Source organism: Pseudochaenichthys georgianus, chromosome 6, assembly GCF_902827115.2.
Source record: "Pseudochaenichthys georgianus chromosome 6, fPseGeo1.2, whole genome shotgun sequence".
NCBI classification, from domain to species: domain Eukaryota; kingdom Metazoa; phylum Chordata; class Actinopteri; order Perciformes; family Channichthyidae; genus Pseudochaenichthys; species Pseudochaenichthys georgianus.
The window spans coordinates 30,731,945-30,756,994 of NC_047508.1; the positions used below are offsets into that span (position 1 = coordinate 30,731,945).

A 25,050-nucleotide genomic window follows, 5' to 3' on the forward strand; every position below is an offset into this window, starting at 1 on the left:
ACGGTGCTTATTAAGCATTTTAAAACATAGGTGGTAAGTTGCCAAAGTGCTTTGTTTTGAACGTTCATCAGTATTATAATCAAAGAGAAATATGAACGTTAGTTTTCACTGAAATTATCAAATAAAGTCAACATTTCAGTCTTTACTGAGCTGTGTGGGGTTTTTCAACTTTTAAAGGATGTTTGAATGGTGATATACACAGTGATAGATGTTAAGGACTAACGTTTATAATAAATACATCTGTATTGATTTTAAGATCTTTAGTTCATACAATCATACGTATTGGGATCATTTGTATTAATGTGGACCGGAGGGAGAGGGTGACGAGCATAAGTTTCACTTTCCTTTTTTATTTCAATTCCAACTTTGGTCATGAAGAATATGTTTCTCTGTTGTCCACGTTCATACAGCAAAGCAGCAGCATCAGAGCACGGTGCAGAGTCTCTAGATGAGTTTACAGTAGTCCGTCGTTCTTATTAAACATCCATGTTGTAGTCCGCTGTATAGAAAACTGTGGTTTCCATAGTTTCCCCACAGCAGCAGACGCACACAATGACGTCCGCTGGCGCATCATAAACACGTTGGATAGTGAAAGTGCATTCGGATTCTCTAAAGTACCGCAGTCTCTTCTCCTAAGTCCTTTTGAATTCTCCTATCCACTATCCCTTAACCCCGTGACGTTTCACTCAGAGGTCAAGGAATAGACGATAGGGTTAGAATCTAGGAGCTGATTTTTAAACTATCCGACTGCAGCCCAAATGTAATTCCGTTTTTGTATAACATTGAGTCACTCGGATACATAACATAGACGTTATTAAAACATAAATCATGAAATTATGAAACATATTTGTATAACATAGAAATTAACCACTAACACACAATATGAGCAATTGTGACTAAAGTGACACATTTTCGTAGTACATTTCAGCTACTGGGTAACATAAGCCTACATGACAATTATCAAGAAAACAGGCGTCAATATTTATATAAAATGTATGAAAACTACACTGGGACTGGGACAACTCGACTTTATGGCTTATCGGCTGTCCGCCACCTGCACGGTTTATATCGGGGCATAACGTTTAAATGTAATGTGTTGTCATAAATCATCTGCTGCCACCTATTGGACAACATTAGCATTTTATTTTGATCTAATGAAGTTTAGCAATCAAACAAAACAGACAATTCAATCACAAATGTATTTACTATATGCATTTACATAGTATTACAGCATTTATTTTAACAAAAGGCTTTGAAAGTGTAACAATAAAATGGGCAACAAAGATAAAGTTGTGAGTATAAAGTAGTACTCAAAGAGTTTTAGTGTTATGGTATTTTTCCTTGAACAACAGTGCTACAGTTGGAAATGTATTATTTTGAGTGTGTGTGTGTGTGTGTGTGTGTGGTCGTGTGTGTTTATGTGTTTGTGTGTTTACAGTCTTGTCAATCATTTATGGGCTCCATTAAATGTTAATATATTATCGATAATACAACAACCAACCAAAACACATCAACTATAAAAACAAAATGATAAAACACATCAGATAAAAAGGAGCATTGGTAGTAACACAATGAAGCTATACAGTTACATGTAATGCAGTTCTTACAGAGTTTATGGAAACAGTCTGGTGCACCGGATAGAGCAAAGCAGTTCATATATACAGTGCAAAAAGTGCTACAGTGGTTTCAATATGCTAGCTAGTGCATTATAAATAAGCTAAAACAGTACACTATACCCACTGAAATCATAGTAATTATACTGAAAGCATTGTATAGTATCTCAACGTCATGATAAATTCCATACATTTTTGTCTGATGGCTGTTTTTCCTATTGAGTATTGATTTTACATTTGACATACATTATTCTGTTTTTTTTCTTTCTGAATACAGACACATATGGGGAATGCATTTTATAACATAATACAAAATAAGTAGGGTGGTAAAAGTAAATGGAGAATGGTTTTAAAACAAGAAAGCATAATAGAAAAAACAACAACTTCGGTTATACTCAAAGTGTTATCACTGCATGCATAGTCTTAATTGCATAGGCACAGACAAAGTATTCAAAATATCCAAGGAAATACACAAAATAGTCCAGTGTATATTATCCAATTTTATCTCTGCAGTGTACAAAAAGAAATGCAACTCCTTCTCAGCTTCATGATCGAGCCATTAAAATGGAATTTCTTTAGCTGAAGCAGCCTTTGAGTTGCCTCTGAGCTGAGATGTATCATTTTAGAGAAATGATTGGACATGCACCTGAAATGATATTTGCCGTTTATTGCCCTGCCAGCATTTTATCCAGTTAGCAAAATACAGTGTAAGCTATTCCAGTGTCTCTTGAAATATATTGTCAGTGTTTGACTTGTTGCATTTCCATCATCAGATGCCAGGAGCTGTCAGTGTTTTACATTTTCATTTCCAGTGATTTTTTCCCGGATCCAGTTTTATAGAATGTCTTTCAGTGAATCTGCTAATAAAGTATGTATGACTTATAAACCTTAATTTTAGGTACGATAATAAGGATTTCTGGATAGAGGATCCATATAACATTTAAAAGGGACATATCATGCTAATTTTCAGGTTTATACTTGGATTTAGATTTTTTTGTAGAACATCTTTCATGCTTTAATGTTCAAAAAACACATTATTCTCACCGTACTGTCTCTATGAATGAATATATCTGAAGAACCTCTGAAAGGCTCCTTTTGGGTGCCTGTCTCATTAAGCAGCCCCCCCCCAAAAATCTGCTGTGATAGGATTGCATGAAAAATATGGCACACCTTTTCATAAGTATTTCTCCAGCTGTTTGTGTTAGCAGTCAAACTGGGGCCGATATATTGTAATGTCACATACAGTAGGAAGGCGAGCAGATTTTTTTTCCTGATCCAGGCAGCCCACATAAAACTGTCTGGGTTGTCTTATTTCACAGTTTATGAATTGCTAGGCACTCTAGCCAAATGTTTCTATATAATATGTCCCCATAAATGTAAGAATTTGATGTTTCATGTAATGTCAGAGTTTAGATAGACATATAGCACACTATTTCTTCTCTGTGCAGTGTTTAGTCAGATGCTGCGTGAGCAGACAGCAGACAGTGTAGTCGACTGCAGCAGCCTCCAACACAATGCTCCACTGTACACACCCAGGGTTTACCAGTGTGCACTACTGAGGTATAATTTCAGTGTGAGCTGCAACCATTCACTGAGGACTTCAGCGAAAGCCAATGATTTCCTCTCCAGTGTATCAAACTATTGTGTTTTTGTTTTCAGTTGACACTGGTTTCAGTGTACATACAGATTCATTGTATACAAAAAGAATCATAAATGTATGCCGAGTCATACAGTTTCTTAGCCTGGACTTCATTAAAAAACTTAAATTCTGCTAAAAAGTAATTATGGCTTCTATAAAGTATGGACTTGGTGATCATTAATAAAATGAGCAATAAACGTATGGTCTCAGTTAACAATGACACAACACAGTCGACAATTACAGAGATCTAAAACATTTTCAGTGACCTGTTTCACACTCCAGTGATCACAGCAGAAAGAGATGTCTTAATGCATAAACATATGGGGGCGATTACAGTGGGAACAGTGGTATATAGTTTCTGTATGAAGATCTTTAAAAAATAATGTACAATAATAAGACAGAAATCCATCCTATAATATCAACAGTGTCCAAATGGAACCACAAAGGGAAACTGTGGTGTATTGTAAAGACACTGGGACACATCGTCTTCCTTCTCATACACAGCTGCTCTGGATGAGAAAATGGTAGTCGGAGTACGGTGATGTTTCTCCTTCAGAGGCACAGCTCACTTCACTCTGTCCAAGAAAAGCAGGTGGAGAGAAAATGCAATAATCAGTCGTTGACTTCATTCAAACTAACTCCTACAGGAAATGGATCACAAGTACTACTGGGCAAAATGGAAAAAATCTAACATATAACTTTTATTACCAAATACCTCAAGTTTAATATTTTGGCAATATTGTAACTATTTTGTGCTTTCATAAAATACTAAGGAAAATTGACAGTAATATGTATATAATGACATATAAGAGGATTAAGCCAGAAAATAGAACAGCTAGAGTTTTGTAGTATTATAAAGGACATTACTTTACTGTAAAGTAGACTTTAAAACCCACTAAAAGGTGACACTGATGCCATATAACGATATACAATAAACAAAATCTAAGTCGATATCGAGTCTATTCCAGTATATTGATATGATATCATATATAGATCAAACAACACAACGCAGTGCCTGAAAGCTTTTAGTTTACTCACAGACAGGGAGACACGGAAGTGATAGGCGATGTCCTGGAAGGACAGCACGGGCACTGACCACAGGTGATGAGTCCCCTTAGAGGAAAATATAAAGAATATAGAGAGTCCGCAAGATAGTCATTTGCAATATGTTGCCTTTACATACATTTACACTCCCTTGTGTATCTGAGAATAACACAACAAAAGATGAAGCAAAATAACTAAACAAGACAGCAAGTCCATACAATAAATACAACATGAGCAGGCAGCAGGGTAGCTGTTTTATTTGTTATAAAAGGTTACATTTAAAATTACAATTGAATATGCTACATGGTACTTTGTCACCTTTTCTTTAAGGCCACTTTACAAATACAAGTATAAATAAAAATGACAAAGAAGAAAACATGTTTTGATTATATGATGGATAATGATTTTCAATGTGTACCTTTGTTGATGTTCTCTGTCCACCATAGAGCTCTGTCTCTGTGTGGTTGGGGCACAAACGTCCCTTGGTGGCTCCACATTGTTTTACCCAAACGCTGTTCGTAGACCTGCAATTAAATCATTATGCTCCATGTCTCTGTGCCATACCGTTGACATGTTTTATTAGCTGCACAGGTAACACTCTGTTTTAAAACTTTGTTTGTTGACTAAAATGTGGCATTTGTTGAAGGGTTTAGCTAGTATAGCAACTAACTGGAATGAATTGACTGGTGTACCAAAAAGCTTGTCTTATTTTTCATTCAATATAATTAGTGCCAAATTACATGGTTCTTTACAGCAAACCTCCTAGGAAATTATCCGTAATTTAGAGATCCATAAAATAAAGCAATACCAGTGCAATGCTTGCAGGTATTTGGATAGGTTGATGTTTGTATACTCACGTCATGTGCAAAGTGATTTGTGAGATGGAGGAATTTCTGTTTCCAAGGAGTGAAACTGTGTAGCTAGAGTCAAAAGAGAATCATAAAATCAGCATTAAGCATCAAGACCTGAATTCAAACTCTAATTGTGTAAAAGGCAAACTAACAGAGAATGGACAAATCAAAGGAAAATGTCAATAAATAATTGCAGAACAAAACGTAAATCACAGGCTATACTTCAAAATGACAACATCTTAACTCTAAGATTCTCTTGTGTAAGGATGGGACGTTGTTGACCTCAACTGATGGAGTGTTAGGGCGTTGGAAGGAACACTTTGAGGAACTCCTGAACCCGACAACTCCGCCCTCTATGTTAGAGAAAAAGGGGGATCAGAGGGTGTGTGCCAATTACAGAGGCATCACACTACTCAGCCTCCCCGGGAAAGTTTACTCTAAGGTACTCGAAAGGAGGGTCAGGCCGATTGCCGAACCTCAGATTGAGGAGGAACAATGCGGATTCCGTCCTGGTCGTGGAACGATGGATCAGCTTTTTACTCTCGCAAGGATCCTGGAGGGGGCCTGGGAGTACGCTTATCCGGTCTACATGTGTTTTGTAGACTTGGAGAAGGCGTATGACCGAGTTCCCAGGGAGTTACTGTGGGAGGTGCTGCGGGAGTATGGGGTGAGGGGGTCTCTACTCAGGGCCATCCAATCTCTGTACTCCCAAAGCGAGAGCTGTGTCCGGGTCCTCGGCAGTAAGTCGGACCCATCTCCGGTGAGGGTTGGCCTCCGCCAGGGATGCGCTTTGTCACCAATCCTGTTTGTAATATACATGGATCGGATTTCGAGGCGTAGTCATGGGGGAGGGGGTCTGCAGTTCGGTTCAGCACTCACTGAATCCGTTCGCAACCGAGTGTGAAGCGGCTGGGATGAGGATCAGCACCTCCAAATCTGAGGCCATGGTTCTCAGCAGGAAACCGATGGACTGTCCACTCCAAGTAGGGAATGAGTCCTTACCCCAAGTGAAGGAGTTCAAGTATCTCGGGGTCTTGTTCTCGAGTGAGGGAACAATGGAGCGTGAGATGGGCCGGAGAATCGGAGCAGCGGGAGCGGTACTGCAGTCGCTTTACCGCACCGTTGTGACGAAAAGGGAGCTGAGCCAGAAGGCAAAGCTCTCTGTCTACCGGGCCATTTTCGTTCCTACCCTCACCTATGGTCATGAAGGATGGGTCATGACCGAAAGAACGAGATCGCGGATACAAGCGGCCGAGATGGGTTTTCTCCGCAGGGTGGCTGGTGTCTCCCTTAGGGATAAGGTGAGAAGTTCGGCCATCCGGGAGGGACTCGGAGTTGAACCGCTCCTCCTTCGCGTCGAAAGGAGCTAGTTGAGGTGGTTCGGGCACCTAGTTAGAATGCCACCTGGGCGCCTCCCTAGGGAGGTGTTCCAGGCACGTCCAGCTGGGAAGAGACCAAGGGGTAGACCTAGGACCAGGTGGAGGGATTATATCTCTTTGCTGGCCTGGGAGCGCCTTGGGATCCCTCAGTCAGAGCTGGTTGATGTGGCCAGGGAAAAGAAAGTGTGGGGCTCTCTGCTGGAACTGCTACCCCCGCGACCCGACCACGGATAAGCGGGAGAAGATGGATGGATGGATGGATGGATGGATGGATGGCTGGATGGATGGATTATTCAAACACTTATTTCGTGAATATCAAGTAGGCAAATGGTGTCTGTCCATCTCTCCAGTAGCACTAGAGACTTGGAGAATCAATGGCAAGGAGCATTGAAGCTGTTTTAGCGTTTTTTAGGGGACCATCACGTCTTTAATACACTTTACATAGCTTTTTTGATTCGTCACCCATCTGTACAATGTCAACTCAAAACTATTAGACAAATGTACCTGCAGTTTTCAGGAGTTGCACAACTTCGTGCTTTGATCTCTTGGTTTGTCTCCACGATATGTAGAGTAGTAAGAGAGGGAGCTGACCTTCCTCCTGAAAAAGTAAGAAAAGCCATGAGCACCGTACCCATACTGTAGCATTCTTCTGTACAGTATGCAGATAAGCTTTGTTTGCACATGGCTTAACTGTGTTTGCATACTACATATAATATGTGTGAAGAAAGTGGCGTGTCTGCACTGTGTTTGTGGGTTCACCCTTTGTGTGTAGGCTTCGTTGTCTGCGTGGCAGAGGCTGCTGACCCGGGGGCAGGCGGTTGGCCGTACCTGTCCCGCCCAGGTCTGTAGGGGCCGGCCTTTTGGACTTGGCAAAGTACAAAGGTGCTGAGGTGTGACTCAGGCGGTTTCTATTGCGGCCGTCCTTGTCCAATTGTCTGGATTTTGCCTTCTTAATGATGGTGCCTGGCGTGGAATCAAGGCTCCCTAATTCTAGAGAAGAAGGATAATTAACTTGCATCAAAGACAGATGTACACTACAAGAAAACATCTCAAATGTTACATTTTATTGCGCCTAACTCATGGAACAAAAAAAGATACTTCCTAAAACAAAATTCACCTATAACTTGAACTTGGTCTAAAATCTTTAAACTTCAAAAAAATGTATGTTTACCATGTCTTATTTGACTCTTTATTCTATCTACCAAGTTTTCCATCCACATTGCAAGATACTAAGGCTTTTCATATAATGGGTTTTAGTATTCTTATAATGGTATTTCCTCTTCTGTATATGTCCTTGTTGTTGTTTTGTTTTCATTTTTCATTGTAAATGACTAGCGTGCTTCAATAATCTCACATTTAAATGTGTTGAATATATATTACTTGCTTACTTACCTAGCATGGATTGGTTGTTACTCAACGTCGAAACTGCAGCTGATTGGTTGCCTATGGATGAAGTTTAACAACAAGATTCAGTGAGAGGATGAGAGAATCAGATCTCAGTGGAATTTGCTAATATTTATATATTATTCCCTGAAAGAGCTGGTTGTTTGCTTTGCTTTTCAAAATACCAAACTTGTTGTGGTGATCAGTAACTTCACTCACCTGGTGCAGTGGTGGTTGACAGTGGAGGACTCTTGTGTGAGGATCCCATTGCTACTCTGGACCTGGACCAATCAGATGGCAGTACAGGAGTTCAAGAGCCGGTTTAACATTGATATACTTGAAACCAAATACATTTTTTTAATGTTTGAATACATGACTCATGATCTCCTTTCAGATAGGAAAAAAGAAACACCCAACTACGCAAGACTACTGGAGCAGATCAGAAAATGAAACAATGAAGGAACAAGAAAGGCAGGTGTTGAAAGCGTACCATGGGCAGACAGGCGGACAGAAAGTAACAGTGGCAGTGAAGAGAGGCATCCAAGAGATGTAGAGAACACACGAAGGAACATAGCTACAGAAAGCAGGAACACATTTGATAGAAAATACATTAATGGAGAGGGAGAACATTTATCTATTTTTACTATAAAACACAAGTGTCTTTCTACTTCAAATGCACTTACTCGTCTTTCTCTGGGACGTCTCCTCTATGGTGAAGAGTCAACACATAAAGGACAGACATGGAAATGACACTGTTTGGGAACAAATAAAGATCATGTCACTACTGCTTTATGTTAACCCACCAATCTCTCCTTAAGCACATGTTGCTCAGTCTAACCTGAAGGCCATGACGATGACCAGAGCCAGGATGGTTCCCTGCATGAACCTCTGGCTGATGCAGCCTTGATCCTGAGTCGGAGTCTGCAATAAAAATCCACAGATAACATGAAAGTTGTAAATCCTGCTGTTCACTAATAACACAATTTAAATACATCACTATCACACACCTTTCTGCCAGGTTTGACTGTCTTATTTCGGAGCGGGCCACTTCCTGTTCTGCTGAAATAACTGCTTGATTGGCTACATGGACAAGAAAAAATGATCAATTCATTAGTTTTTCTATCATACAAGATTCTCTCTGTCAATGTGTGAAACTTAATTGGAAGGGATTTCTGCTCATTGCTCTCACCTGACAGTGCCTCCACTCACGGTGCTCTTCATGCTGTCCAGACGCCGCAGCTTGGCCAGTTTGCGGCTCCAGCGCTCAAGTTCGTCTATACGAGTCTCCAGGTTGTCTGTCAGCTTACACAGCTCCTTCACCGCTCCCACGTTCTCCATGAAGATACGATCCTTTGAAATAAGAGGCAGAGCTGTTAGTGAGTACGGAAGTGATGTCCGAGAGCCGTCAACTCTATGCATGTTTTGTGTTTTCATTACCTTGTTGACCACTAACAGTTTGGGGATAGTTTCTCCATTTGTGCACACCACATCACCGCCCTCCTTCACTGCTTCAGGCAAGATTTTCTGAACGTCTTGAGCGATCACTCCTGCAAGAGGAAATAATGAGAAATGCTTAAGTGAAAAAGAGCAGCAAAAAAAGGTAATGTCATTCACAGCACATGGAGAATAGGACATATCAAATATTAAAACATATTGTCCTGCAGCAGTTTTGCACTCTTTGTTCCCTCATCTCGACAGTAAGATATGTGGTTAACACAAGATTTAGAGATCTTCATATTTTGCTTTACAACATAAAATATGGCAATACTACCCCACTGTTGAATTTGAAAGCCTTTGGCAGTCTAAGAAGGCTGGCTATATGAGACTTAAGAGGTTGTTTGGTACATTAAACATAATCAAACGGAACAAAGGGAAACCCATCTACTCAGTGGTTGTGTAGTTGAGATCATACAACAATGGTGTAGTTTTCATTTACAGCAGTTTAAAACGTTAGCTTTTACTTCTGGCAATTGCGTATGTACTTATTGTAAGTCGCTTTGGATAAAAGCGTCAGCTAAATGCAATGTAATGTAATGTAATGTAATGCGTTTATCTTTACGTTATCTTTCTGAATGAAATGTGCAGGTGAGATAAACATTTGTTTTCTACCGATCTTTTATTCTGCAATAAAAAAAAAGTCAATGGAAAAATACCTTCGACCATTTATAAAGGGAACCAATGCAATGCTAACTCCAGGGTGGCATGCAAAATGCCCTAGTGCTTTATTAAGATGATAACATGTGGAACAGTGTATAAAGAAATAAGGAGATGGAGACAAACATTTGAATCTGTTATTTATGAGGTTGTTACCAGTATCTGAAGTGTTCTCTATGCCCACGGAGGCAGCAAACTCAGGCTTGAACTGATAATGCACGAGCCTCATCTGAGAAATCCGTTTCAAATTGTCTGTAGTGTTGACCTACACACAGACAGAATGACAAAGATGTCCATGCAGATGGTATGAAAAACAATGTTCATGTTGCAGATGAAAATGCTTGGGTCAAGAACAATGACATGACAAAAATAACTTAAACTGCACAGTCAGCGGTGCTGAGCAACGGGCACTTGGATGACATGATTCATGATGACAAGCACACGAGGCAAACAATGACACACTGAACATTTGGAAAACCCACGCACGCGCACACACATGCACAAACACACACCCATATACATACACACTGAGTTTCATCCTGACCTCCTGGACATTTTCTTTGGCCCTGATGTCAGACGGGTGCACCAGGGAGCCCATGACCTTCAGGTTGCCGTGGATAACGAGGGCCTCGTCTGGCCGGTCGGTGTTGATGCCAACTCTCCCGTGGTGGTAGACCGAGTCTGGCATCTGGCCGCGCTGCCACAGCACCTCGCTGTCACTCTCAAACTGACCAGGGTTGGATGCCTGTAGCAGAGACATAAAGGAGAAGGTGCACATTGACAGTAGGTCATATGCTTCTAAAAATGATGACAAACTAAAAATAATAAAGCCCCCCTGGGAGGCCTGGCTTAAACTTCTGGTCTAACACATAACCCTCTGTAAAAACACTACAATTTGCTGTTTTTACAAATGTTCTTGTGAGCTTTAGAGTTGCTGGTAAGCAGATGTTGTTAAGGCTTGCTGTTTCCTGCTGTGCCAAGCTAAGCTAACAAGCTGCTAGTTCTATCCACATATTTAATGTAGCTAGATATGAGGCATGAAATCAAATAGGCATGTTACCAGAATTGTTTAACTATATCCATTACACAAACCAAGATGTAAGGGGTTGACTTTACATTAGACCTGATGTAACCCATTGACAAAAAGTAAATTATTGTTTCAAAAAGCTCTAATGCTTTTTTAACTCATGCATTATATTTCACTGTTTCACAATTCTGAAGTAAAAACAATGCCATTTGTTTTCCAGTGAAAATCATGTATCTCTGGCTTTATTTATTTCTAGGGTCAAATGTTCCTTTATGGGCTAAGACAATTCTCTTGATTTGACAAAGATATGTTTTAAGCTCTTGATGGTTAATGTTTTAAGGATACATGGTTTTCACAGCACAGCGTACTGCATGTATTTGAGCGTATAATAAGTGTGCTGGGAATCACAGCCACGCAGATTAAAGATATGGAAAAACAGAAGAAGGAGATGGTGGAGTCATTTTGAAGTGCAGAAAGATATGTCAAGGAGACCAAAGCTGTCACATTCACAAGGGGTATGATTGTTTTATGAGGCAGACAGACATGGCCAGACGTTACCCTGACGATGATCCTCTCCGATGCTTGGGCAGCCACAGTGTAGCTCTGACTGTGGGACTGAGCATGCAGCGCCACCACCAGCATAAAATACCTGCAGGCCAAAAACACCAGGAGTGTTACTACTGGAGATATGATGTGAAAATAGGGAATCATATGTTTCCATGTGATGTAATGTCTTTCACCTCTGGTCAGGGTTTGGTTTGCCCTTCTTCCTCATGTTATTTGCCGTGGTCTCGCTGAAGTGAAGCCGCCCCACTGTGACCTTTGTGACCTGCTCTGACGGCAGGGTGACCCTGGGAAAAACAAGATTACTGACACATAGTAAAAACATTCATCTTATTCAATTGTTTACTAGTTTTTAAACACATCTTTTAAGGTGTTCACACTCACATCACTGGCTTAAAGGGTCTCTTGCTGCGGTCAGACTGGGACTGCTCCACACTGATGGTTTGATTCACAGACTCCACCTGGCAATAAAGAGAAGAATATATATAAATAAAATACTTTATCATCTTTCATCTGGATGAAATTATCACTATTTTGCCTCTGTGCACCTTTACTCCGTTGAGTTTGAGATAGAAGCAGTCGATTGGCTGCAGGCCGTCACTTGTCTTGATGTACTTGGGATCTCCCAGCATGCCTACGTATACCGTGACCTGGAAATGATTCTTCTTCTGGCAAACAAAAGCATCATCAGCCAAGGAGAAGTTGAAGCCCTTATCAGCGTCAACGCGGTAGGTTGGCATCGGACTAAAGACAGGGGGAGAAATGATGACATATTAATAGTGTGATAAGGAAAACCACTTTGTTAGAATATTACTGTTAATGCAGAGTTCATATGTTTCAGTCTCAACTGTACCACAGGGGGCTTTATATGTTTTAGGGTCGATGCCTCAGAGAGGTACACACATAGATGTTGAGGGTTCAGTTTCTGCTTTGCAAGCAGGATCACTAAAACAATTCTGATTACAATTGGTGGAAGGGTGTAGCATGAGACACAAATAACCCATTAGAGATATAATATAACAGGAAGGATTGATGCAAAGAATGTATCAAAAACAACAATGAGCACTAAACTCTCAAGACTGATGAGTTCAAGGTGATAACATCTTTATAGAAATCAAAGATGGTTTTTTTGGAAAATGTACATCAATGATAACATGTAAGAAGAAAAAAAGACCATGGTCTCAGATAGCAATTATATAATAATAATAATAATTAGCTGTGTAAAATAAATGAAAGTCAACTAACACTACCTGGTGGAAAAGTAAAAATAGAGACAGCTTAACGGTGATTCTTAAGTGAGAAGAGATTTGATGATTGTGTAAAACACCTATTTTAAGTTAATATAGGCAATTGACTGAGAAAGTGCTTATCTTTTTTCCTGGATCAGGTCCTAAACCTAATTACGATGGTTTCCTATTAAGGATCTGCAAGTTAAGAAGTGTCAGTATTACAGTTGTTCCATTTGTTTTACCAGTATTGTGATCATCTGAAAGACTTAATAAATCAAATTTAAAACCAATGAACAACCTCTGTGCCTCTACGTATGTGGAGTGGACTAAACATTGTGAAGTGCAACCAGGTGGTTTTGATAACGCATCTGAAAGGTCTTGTGAGTTCACTTTAACCTTACTCCCCATCTATACTTTTTTTCTATTTTGGCATTCACAAGCACAAGAAGGTGTACACTAATTTCTCCCTTTACCCCCTCCTCGCGTTGTCTTTCTAAGCCGAAACCCTGCACACTCTCACTCCCCCGCACAGCTCACCTCTGAGGAATTTGTAGACCTCTGCAACCCAGCTATTCCTTTGCCTCTCCCGCTTTATGCTTTGCTGAATTATTTATTTTACCAATTATAGCTTCTTTCATTTTTGGCTCTCTGAAGAGGGCTTTCAGCTCTTCTCCCCCCGCAAAAAATAAAGACCTCAAGATGTACAGATATGCCAAAATGAATTCCACCCACAGCTCTTTGCAGTTTGCGTCATACAGCGGTGTCCACTTGCTCTGCTGGTGCGGCTGCCATTTAATGCACTGATAGTTTGGGTCCAGGTAGGAGTTGTCTGCATCTGACATTAAACCTGTGACAAACAGAACAGCAGTTAAAGAAAGATAGAGACAGCCAACTAATATCTGCAACTGTTCTAAAGTCTGTGCAAAAGTCAAAGGGTAGGTAAGAGCAGGGGACGTCAGGTAAAGAAGATGAAAGATACCTGGTTCTTGTTTGATGATACCTGTGAGGATTTGGGAATTGAGGGTGCTGTTGGGAGAGTCGGAGTGCTTCCTCTTCTTGGCCGAGTGGACAGGGATGCTTCTGTGGGACGAAATGGAAACACTGTTAAAAAGCTGCGCATGTTCTACTCTCTCCCATTATTTACCATACTGTACAAAACTGCACAACACAACGCTGTTTCTCCAGGACTCACTCCTGCCCCTGAGGATGCTGCAGCAGCTGATGGAGCATCTGAGTCTGCTGGATGTCTCCACTTCCACTTGTGGCTTGACCAATGGGATACTGTGTTATCATGGTCTCAGGCTTCATGTACATGTCCCGATGCATGCTGGGATAGTGCCCGTGCGGTGGGAGGGGTGGCGTTGGGGTCATTTGACACATGTTTTCTGGTGTCATGGTCCTGATCATGTGAGGATCTGAAGACACAATGGGGATATATACACTGACCAATTAAACACATACAGAAAGCAGCCTTTTCCCCCCTAAGATCAGTCCGTTCTGTTTTACAAACGGCAGTTTATTCTACTTCCCTCTAACCTTAGCTAAAGGTATTTTCCATTGTTTCAGACTGGAGGGATGCCCATCAGATAACACTATTCCACACCTCTTTACTAATGGGCAAGACCAACACAGGGGTGTTAGCGGCAAGAAGCACATAATGACTTTGAGTATCGTCTTTGTTGGAACAGGGCGAACATACATTTAAAATGAAAGATTATAAAGTTGAGTCCAAGAAATTTAAATTGTTAGATACAATTCTTTTTTTTACAGACAAATTATGTAAATTGCTGATGAATAAATGACAGACACGCTGCATTCGATACATTGATTGGTTTGCACATTCTTTTGTCTTTATGCTCTGCCTTAATACACCAACGTGATGATAAGAAGCAGGTATTGATTTGACTGTGACCCACATACATCTCAAATACTTCAGTACCTTCCTGTCTCCCCTCTGTGTCTGAATGCAGTTTGCAGATCCTAGCACCATTTCTGTTTGTTATATTCTTATATTTGTGTGTGCCCCTTGTCACATTGTTTCCACGCGTTTTTACAGGGAGAGGACAAAGATGTGCTACTTACCATTCACCTGCTGAGGAGAGTAGGGCTCTGAGCTGGAGTCAGGGGGGGACTCAGGTAGTGTCCTAAAAAAACAGAACAGAAGGCAGTTGATGTTATGGTCACAAAAAAAACAATATTCAAACTTTCAAATCATAAAAATCCCCTACCATGCTTGAAATGTGGACTCCCTTCCTCATATATACTTCTTGTTTTCTAAAGTGCCATTACATTTAAGGGAGAAAACCCTGTGTGTGTTCTTTACACAAGATTGAGTGCGTCAGGATTTCTTTTTTGTAATTCGACTCTCTCTCTGTCTGTTATCAGTCTCCCTCCCCCTCTTGACCAGCTAGTGGTTTATTTGTATAAAAAAAGCTTAATCAAGTATTGATTGCATAATGAACCTGTAGTAAGGTGTGTGTGAGTCTAGTTTCGTTGTATACTTTCAAATGATATACTGCGTCATCCACTGCCCTCGTGTTTACAAGTGAGTTTTGGCAACATCTAGAACATGTCTTGAGCATTCCGAAGTATTAGCTCATTCTATACTTTCTCCTCATTGTACCTCTGGCTATCTAACTCTGTGGTATTTTGCTCACCCTGGAGCGTAGTGGCCCCTGTGCTCAGGTTTGACGTGAGCCTGCTGCTGTTGCTGTTGCTGTTGCTGCGGCTGTTGCTGCTGCTGCTGCTGCTGCTGCTGCTGCTGCTGCTGCTGCTGCTGCTGTCCCAGGCAGTGGTAGTTGTGTCGGAGGCCCAGAGATGGACCTGGTGGATAGGCGTTCTGACAGTTAGGGGGCCCGGGCGGAGGGGCTCCTTGGCGCAGAGGAATAGGGGGGCTCACACCACACACCAATCCCCCAGAGGAGGACACTCCTGCCTGGGGAGATGAGTAATTCGGTCCTGGGGCGCTGTGGACCTCTGAGAAACAGCTGGGGAGAAAGAGGGGGGAAAAAATAGAGATTAGCCTTCGCAGAAAAAACAAATTCCTCTGTAACGACATGATCTGATTCGGTTGGTGCATGTTGTTTTGACGTTGCTGGGCAGGTTTGGAGTCCCTACTGACATGTCAGTGCTATCGTCCTCCTTGCTGATGTACTCTTCCAGGATACTGGTGTCGATGTTGGCTGGCTCCAGAGAGCTGATAATATCATGACCTGTGGTGAAGGGAGGGTCGGGAACACAGAGGGGAGACGGAGAGCATCTGGGAATTAGCAATGGGAATCTTTCAGCAACTCAACACACCGCCACAAATCCTCCAGTTTCAACACAATAACTATCACTATCACATTTTGCTTACTCAGTTTGTGTATCATTTTCTATCTTTTCCTGCATCCTGATTACTTTCTATGAATGCATTTATATCAGAAATAACACAATTATCACAATCATGTGAAAAAGAAGAGCTGATTTGCTTTCTGAGAATTTAAAGATTAAGGTTACAAGAGTGACCAACAGTTTAGATATGTGTTAGTAGTCAACATTACAGATCACATACTGATGATTTATTGCCATAACTGCTTACACATATAGACTGGAATTTTGTACCTCAGCTTTTTAATCCAAATATATAATATACATATATCATTGATAATAATCATTTTAACATTTCTAACCAAGTAACTTCACTGGATTGTGTTGTCTCCACTTTCTTTGTTCACGAAAATAATCTTCTCGTAAAGATAAACTAAATCTAGAGCTTCTTCCCGTCGAGTGTAGCGTGATTTGTAATACTTTTTATATAATGACATAACATATATATTTGTAATTTCATAATTCCCTAATTATCCCCTCACCTCAGGGTCATTTTCACCCTTTGATAGCCAAATCCTCACCAATCCCAAACACATGACCCCACTTAAGCTCTAAAACAGCAACATGCAGAACAAGGGGTTGTGCATATATTAAGAAAATAATAAATCACTATATAAAGCGCCGTTCCTAAGAGCGTTCAACTCAAATGTTACAAGAGAATACATATCTTTTAAAAGCAGGCACTCGTCAGAGACTGCAGATTTGGGGAAACACAGCGAGTGTGAGAGAGGGGGGGGGGGGTGAATCAGGGGGTAAGGACCTGGTATATAGTGGGTGGGCAGGCAATCCCAGTCTCTCTCTCTTTCTACCTCTCTCTTGCTCTCACACACACACACACACACACACACACACACACACACACACACACACACACACACACACACACACACACACACACACACACACACACACACACACACACACACACACACACACACACACACACACACACACACACACACACACACACACACACACACACACACACACACACACACACACACACACACACACACACACACACACACACACACACACACACACACACACACACACACACGTAGATTAAGCAGCTACTCAGTTGGGAATGCAAGGAATTTTTTGTTAGCATTTGAAAAAAAGTCTCCTTTCCCCCTTTTTTTGTCTTCCTTAACGCTTCATTTTTAATCAGAAATGCAACTGAAATTAAACTATTATTTTCATAGTACCTTTCCTAACTTCCTCCACACATTGCTATGTTCACCACAAATTATGAAATGGACCATTTTATCCATGTGCCGTGTCACATCCAACAGAGAGTTGACAGCATAAACATCAACATCTTACAATCTCATATCAATAAAACCCACAAACCAGATCACTTCGTCTCCATCGCGATGCAACCAATTCAACAACCTCAATGATGTTCTTTAACATTATAAATCGTCACGTTACGATGTTTGTGGAGACGGCTAACAAGTTTACACTGACTGGCTTTTCACGATACAAAGTAACAGATGGTTAATGTCTCCTAATACGTGCCAGTACAAGGGTAGGAAAGCAGGATGGTTCCCGTTAAATAAGATCCAGATGTGCACTCCACCCAAATAGGCAGTAAATTTACACTGGCAGGCCTGATAACGAAAAGTAGAGAGATGGACAGAGAGGGGAGGGTAGATAGATGGAGGTTGAGGAGAGTGGGGGCAAGAACGACAGTATACAAGTTTGAGGTCCAAGGATGGGGTGATGGGGAAAAACCTACAATATTGACTGTAGAGAGAATATGAAACAGAGATGTAGAGAAAAGTCCAAGAGAAGTCCAGGACCAAGAGTTCAAGAGTAGCAGAAGACCTTGATTGAAATTTAAATACGCTTTGACTTTTACATCAACTGCTTTATACCCTTTTCACAAAGATGAAGACATAATCATTTGAAAATAAATTAAGCAGCTGCAAATAGAGATGGACTATCGTGACTATCATAAAGTAAGTACTAAGTTGTTTTTTTAGATTTTTACAGATACATTCATTCTATTTTAGCTTTTTCTTTGTCTCTATCAACTCCTGATTGGAATATCTAGCTCTTTATCTGCTCCTTGCATTCATAACTAATAAACAATACAATCACAGGTCTGCTGGAAAGAGGTGTTCATCAAACATCTAAGACCTAACAAACTCACAAAGCCAAAGCATCAAAATATCTGTTTTTGCAAGTCTTTCACAACTTTCCATCTGAACATGTCTTTCGAAGCCAATGAACATGACCCCACAGATACAGTGTTTGTCTTTCCAAGACAGTTTCCAAACCTTTTTCTACAAAAAAGTTGTTGTCTTTACAGTGTGACATGTCATATACATGAAGTTTAAAGAAACGTTATTTATAATGCTTTCATTTAATGCTATTCTTCTGCATGTAACGAATAAAACATAAATCAAGTTACTGTAACCTCCATATCAGTGAATCAGTTTAGTTAAAATAGTTGTGAACTGGATGTGTAAATCCCCCCGCCCTCTATATTTGTCTCTGTCCAGCTGTGTTCAACAACGAACAGTGAAATGATTGTCAGTCCAACCTCGATACAGACTGGTCTTTTAAAAGATTAGGGGTTGAGAGGGGAGTGTGTGAGTGCGTGTTTATATGTGTGTATGTAAGTGTACGCGTGCATGTTTGTGTTTGTTTGTTTGTGTGTGTGTATGTGTTATGCCACCATTTCAATGCCTTGGTTGTCAGCAGTTATAATCTAAAATGAACACAAACAAAGGACCAAGTGTGCTAATGCCCATCAAACATGATTTGACTTAAATCAGTCAATGAAATGCACATATCTACCTTTTTAAGTAAAAAATAACTTTAACAACGACATTTTCTTTCTGTAGAGTTTGGTAAACTACACTCAAGGCCGCAGACAGGCTTGAAAACAAATTAGAAGGAGCATTAAAAAAAACAACCTAAACCAACTTCAACTTAGTTTTGTATGCACTCACATGTGTGTGTTAATAATTAAACACTTTCGAAGGAGGACAAAGTCCATCTGATAATCTTGGCTAAACACCCACAACACACATATTGCACAGAGTGAATAAGCTTATACAGATAAAGCATCAAATTACATCCTGAACCAATAAATAAAGCTTTGCAGTAAAAATGTAAATCCAAATTTGTAAAATAATTCAAGGTAACAGGCAAATCTAAGTATATTAACATGTGCCATTATTTTATGAAATATATTTGAATTGACCTTTGGAGATAATTTTCACAAAAATCAACAAAATATAATCTGATGGATTTTAGTAATGTCAAATTAATCAATGTACAGAAACTAACAATCTTTCAGTTGTACAATTTGCATTGTTCAGAAACGATTGTGCCTACAATTCACATTTACCACACACAAACAAATAGAAAGTGATACAAAATGTTTCAAATCTACGTGTTAGACAGCTTTGAGATACAACCTGAGAGATTTAGACCTTTTCAATTTGTTTAAAAGACAAGGTTACTGTTAAAGGAGTGAAGAGCATCACTATGACACACATATTAATTAGGAAGAGACTACAAACAGAAAGCCCCTCACTAGGTAGGGACTGATAAATCATTTTAAAGAGAAGCAGAGCGGACAGAGCGGCAGAGTACCTGCGCGTAGCCAAAGCATGTTGATGTCCTTGAGATGAAAGCACCTGAAAGAGAAGATGAGAAGAACAATTCCTCTCTAATTTTTCACATGTTTCCCCACTCGGGCTGTGAGACTTTCTTCTGTAGACCTGAGCGTCGCAGATCAGGGTACAAATGTGTGTGTCTGCGCGTGCATGCCTATGCGTAAAAGCATATGTGCGTGTGTGAGAAAGGCTAGGAGAGTGTTATAATAAGGATTATTCCCCGGTCATGAGAAAGGGCTGTACCAGGCTACCACACACAGCCCTTGTCGCACACAAGCACTGGTCGCACCGGTGGACCTGGCTCAGGAGATTACAGCAGTGACAAGGCTGGGACTGAGACACGGAGCAAGGCTGGAAAAAACCCTGCGAATGTAAGGTTGAGTTTGAGGTCCAGCACAAGAAGATGAAGAAGAAATGGAGAAGGGAAATTAAGATGAGGGTATAAAGAAGGAAGTGGCCAGAAGAAAGAAGTAGCATAAAGATGTAGTAACATGAAGAAGAGGTGGAAAAGTTGGGTCACTAGAGTGATAACACAGAATTCAGAATGGAGACTGTCTAAAGAATATATAGGCTCATGTAGATGAATAAAAACGGTGTGATTTTGTTTTTAACTATTGAATTTTAGACAGAGCAAATCTGATAAAGACCCGCAGTCACCATGTCCGATCCTGGGTTCGACAATGACTAACAGAATATTGGATGCAGACATCTCTTTAGAGGTTTTTTTTCCATGACAACCTCTCTTAAGTTATAAAAACGCGCACACACCCAAACAAATGCAAAAAGTGAATTAAGTTCCACTGCAAACAATACGCAACGGTTGAAGATTACTGAGTTGGCAGTCAGCACCGGGCGAGGCACAACAGTAAAACATCTAAAAACCTACTCGTAAGCACCGTAAGCCTGGCTGCTCAAAAACAATACATTCCTCAGATTGCAATTCACTGCTAAACCTATAAATCAGAAGAGAAGTCCAAACTTCACCTCACAGGTTTTCCAAGATGGACGACGGCCTCCCCATCCATGATTCACAACTACTGTGGGAGTACAGCGGGACTTAATTGGAATTTTGATATATTGTCATGTGTGATGATGAGTTGTTTATCTTTGAGGGCAATATGCAGTAAGAACCACATTAAGTCCCTTTTGACTCAGAGGGTTATGACTATGCTCAACAGTTAACTTTTGTCAGATAAGGGTTTAAAAATAAACTCTCCCATATTAAACAGGTTTATGTTTTAATTGAAGGGTTTTCAGCCACATTAGCAGTGTGGTTCTGTGGATGGCATTTTCCCCCATCGGTCCAGAATGAGATATCTTAATACCTAGTTGAAAAACGCTTCTCTGACCCATATGCCCATAAGGTTAAGATCCTCTTCGTCCAATTATGACATTTGACCTCCTAGGTTGAACTCGTATGCGTTTGTCCATGTTAACTCTGATGAAGTCCCTGTTAGTCTCTTTGCATTATTACCATTGGATGGATGGTTATGACATTTAGTACAAACGCTCATGATTGCCTGAACATGAATCCTGCTTCATGTTCCCATCCAGCACCAACATGAGGTAAAATGATTTGCAGGTTACTAAATGGATTGTAATAAAATATGTTACATTCATATCCACCTCAGGACAGACTTTAATGATCCTATGACATCTAGAGCTACTATCAGGTCAGCCTGATACTTAGTTTATGACAAAATGGCATTAGTTAATGACATCAATGACATTTTCTTAGCCTCAGTTGTACTTTCTTGTATGCTTGATTAGCATATGTTTGTATAGTGAACTAAGAGGTGAATAAGGGAAACATTGTAGCATTGTTCTTGTGAGTGTGTTGGCATTCTTACTATGGCTAAACAATTAATTGATCAATCGATTGTACTTTAAAACTATTTTTTGTAGGACATTTTAGAAACATTTGTTTGAATGACTCAATTGAGAGGATGTGCTGGTATCTTTGTCATATTCGGTTGTAAACTAGAAATCTTTGTAGTGTTGGTTGAACATTTGAGGGGTGGCTGCCATTTTTGGGTCTTTTATAATATTTTAAAGACCCAACAAGTCACAGCCCCTTTTCTGATGCCAGTATTGAACTAAAAGAACAGACTTGCAGAGCAGTGGTTGTAAACGCTTATAAGAAATGTTTTATTTATATACAGTCTGATGGATCCACATTTATTTCAGTGGCAAAAACAATTAGTTTCCATCCGTAAGATCCCAAACATGTAAATGAATGTTCTCAAACCAATGTGTTTTGCCTTAAGGACAAGCTGAAAATGTAGCGCAGGCAGTGGGTCACGGTTTAATCAAGTGTTTGGTTGACTTAAGATGGGGCATTACTTGGAGTAACACAACAGCAATACATGTCACAATCCTTTAATGTGCAAACACGGCGCTGAGAGTGTGTGAGCGACTGTTTGTTGTCTGAGTGAGTCAGAGAGGAGAAGGTCAAGTTTTGGGGGAGGATGGTGGTTTAACTGGGTTTCTCTCAACAGACCAGTCCCTCTCCACCCTGAGTCTGCACTATCTCACCTCCTCACCCTGTCTGCTCACTGTCACTCTAATGGAGTCAGAGAGAGCAAGCGCCAAATACCCGAGGAGAATCACCAGTCTCACCTCATTGTGTTTTAACAGCCACCAGGGCTATGCCAGGAATGTACCCCGTGCATTAGTGTGAATGTATACATATTTCTCTAATCCTATTAAAACAGTTTACCAGTGCCGAAATCCATTATAGTGCTGTGCGTGTGCTTCTGTATGAGCGTGTGTCTCCTACAGATAAAAGGCAAGATGAACATTGATACATGATAACATTAGTTATCCAATACATCCAATTGATGGCTCTCTGATGTTACTTTTTGGAACCAATTTCAATAAAACGTTAAAAGCCCTGAATCCACCCCGCAACAATTTCACTATAGGTAGAGAAGGAACAAGCTAAATAGAAAAACAAGCAAGGCGGCACCTTCTGTATACTTCTCATGGACAAGTTGACATTTTAGTCCAAGCAAAAGTGGCTGAAATAAAGCCAAAGTAAGAACATCTCTCTTACTCCCAAAGCAAGAATGTAAACACACTAAATTCCTGTCAGAGTGGCAAGGAACCTCTGACAGTCATGAATGGCTGTGTATATTTAAGTCAACACTTTGTGTATACTATAATCAAGTGTTAAGTCTCTCAACAGATAACTTATTATACATAAAGCACGGTATGTGTTTTATGTGCACTTGACTTCTGGAACATTTGACTTTAAGTGTCTTTAAAAAAAGTGTCTTTAAAAAAAACAAATTAATAAAAAAATAAAATGTCTGTGGCAAGCTGTAAATCACAGAGCAGAAAGAAAAACGTAATGAGACAAAATCGAATTGTCTTATCTGTGATGTCTGAAATACTGAACAATGACCAGTATACAATGTTATTTATTAAACACAACTCAGTCAATATGTTTAAGTCTGCAGGTTTACACACCCAACTAAGATGTAAAAAAAGAGGGTTGGTAAGAGTGTTACACTTGTTGAAAAATATGTCTTACTAAACTCTCTATGATTTTAAAGTCAGTCAATATTATATATTTATAAAGATTTTGATTGTGGCGATAAACATAAAGAGGCTTTTCTTCACTGCTTTTGTTTCTTTTTATGGGTGTTTTCCTTATGAGCAACACTACATCACTGGTTAAACTCCCATTGCTCATGTCTCTAACACACACATTGTGCCACAGCACCCCTTGGAAAACACACCATTTATCTTGACTTGAATTCCTCCACCCTTCACCCTCCTCGTTTTTTTTTTTTAGGATTCCCCGTTTAACTTGATCTGTTACCCATCACCAGCACTTTTGTTCCCTGCACCCGTTAAACCTCCTGCATTCTTGCATTTCTGTTTTTAAGATGAAGAGCCAAGAAGGAAGGTTTAAGTGAAAAACAGAGCACTGTAAATGATGCATGGGAAAGCCACAAGTCCTATAAGATCACTTGCAAATATTATAGCTATTTCTATTATGATGTTTACCACCTGCCATGTGATCTGTGAATCAGAATAGTATAAACCAGGCTTTTTGACTGTGTTAACACACCAGCGAAAACTGGATTTGACAAGGTGTGATACATTTAGTTTTTCAGATACGAAAAACAAATAATGGTAACACAAATCACACATTTTATGCTCAACTAGGCCTATCACTTTTTCTGTTCATTACGTATTAATGCTGAATTGTAGGCTATTAATAAACACAAATGCCTATAATAAATCAGACATTCTTACCTTCAAAAAATCTCTGTAACGCTTCTGTTTCATCTACCACGTCCATCCTAGCGGGTCCCGCATAAAAAATCCATCCATTAAAGTATCCCCTTTTCCGAACGAAATCAATTCGGATGGGGGAAACTTTCACAGACACATCACGGAATCCAGATTATACTCTTATCGTCTTCGTCTTGTATAAATTCACATAAATCCAGCGGTTCATGCGGAGAACTTCTCCTGTTCAGCAACTTGGCTCTGGATTGACGTCCCTTGGCCAAACGCTTCCAGTGACGCTGCGCAACAGGCTATAACTTAAAACTGAAGTCTCGTTAGGTGTTTCTTTTATAATTAAGGTGCCGACACAAAACTATATAAGAAGAACGTTAGAAAAATTGCCTTCAGGCGCACCTTGATTTCAGCTCCAACAAGCTTCATAATAAAGTTGGGAAATAATTATCATAAATCCTGGGAGAAATTGAGAAATCGTCAGGAAATAATTCGTTCAAAAAAAAGTAAGCGTAAACGTTGGCTAACTTGAGTCAGAATGTCCTGTGTTGCTTCTCTTCGTCCTTCGCCTCTCCCTCTCTGATGGGATGTGTGCAGCAGGAGGAGAGGAGGCAGGTGAGGGATGTGCGCCAGGCTGCTGAAAACATCCCCGGACACAAAAAAGTCTGTTAGGAGCGTGTGTCCATGTCTGTACTTCAAAGTTGGTTTATATAAAGTTTTTTTTTTCAATCAACGTTTTTTCTTTTTTCTTTACCTCATTTGAATACTTAAGACCCTTAACCGTATAAAGAGTTGCGTCGATTAATCAATTGACTGGTCATGAAAAGAAAAAGGAATCAGCTATTTACTATTTTGATGATCAAACCAGCATAAATGTTTGACGTTTCTGGTTCCAGTTAATAAAATGGA

At 40.1% G+C, this 25,050-nt stretch overlaps 1 protein-coding gene across 7 annotated transcripts; it reads right to left on the minus strand.

The window, feature by feature from the left end:
- Positions 1 to 1,185: 1,185 nt before the first annotated feature.
- On the minus strand, positions 1,186 to 24,780 carry myrf (myelin regulatory factor). 7 transcript variants are annotated; one of them, XM_034085275.1, is made up of 27 exons: positions 24,154 to 24,780; positions 16,005 to 16,095; positions 15,541 to 15,870; positions 14,966 to 15,027; positions 14,076 to 14,298; positions 13,884 to 13,963; positions 13,616 to 13,730; positions 12,203 to 12,398; positions 12,039 to 12,115; positions 11,831 to 11,959; positions 11,634 to 11,739; positions 10,608 to 10,808; positions 10,220 to 10,328; positions 9,347 to 9,456; positions 9,099 to 9,259; positions 8,917 to 8,989; positions 8,748 to 8,830; positions 8,593 to 8,661; positions 8,400 to 8,483; positions 8,129 to 8,190; positions 7,919 to 7,969; positions 7,286 to 7,516; positions 7,031 to 7,124; positions 5,154 to 5,216; positions 4,715 to 4,820; positions 4,291 to 4,365; positions 1,186 to 3,827 (listed from the first exon to the last, which is right to left on the minus strand). In XM_034085275.1, exons 1-27 carry the CDS (start codon positions 24,197 to 24,199, stop codon positions 3,747 to 3,749), a joined length of 3,108 nt encoding a protein of 1,035 aa, XP_033941166.1. In that variant the 5' UTR covers positions 24,200 to 24,780; the 3' UTR covers positions 1,186 to 3,746. The 7 variants fall into 7 exon arrangements, with proteins under 7 accessions (XP_033941166.1, XP_033941167.1, XP_033941165.1 ...); XM_034085276.1 differs by having other exon boundaries at positions 11,649 to 11,739; positions 11,831 to 11,941; positions 13,863 to 13,963; XM_034085274.1 differs by having other exon boundaries at positions 11,831 to 11,941; positions 13,863 to 13,963.
- Positions 24,781 to 25,050: the final 270 nt, after the last annotated feature.

Excerpts from the sequence above, each read along its gene's own strand:
- myrf (XM_034085272.1), bottom strand. The coding sequence starts at position 24,199 with ATGGACGTGGTAGATGAAACAGAAGCGTTACAGAGATTTTTTGAAG. Across the intron at positions 8,191-8,399 it reads TGTCCGCCTGTCTGCCCATG|GTCCAGAGTAGCAATGGGAT; the intron begins GTACGCTTTCAA and ends TGATTGGTCCAG. Across the intron at positions 4,366-4,714 it reads GACAGAGAACATCAACAAAG|GGGACTCATCACCTGTGGTC; the intron begins GTACACATTGAA and ends TTTTCCTCTAAG.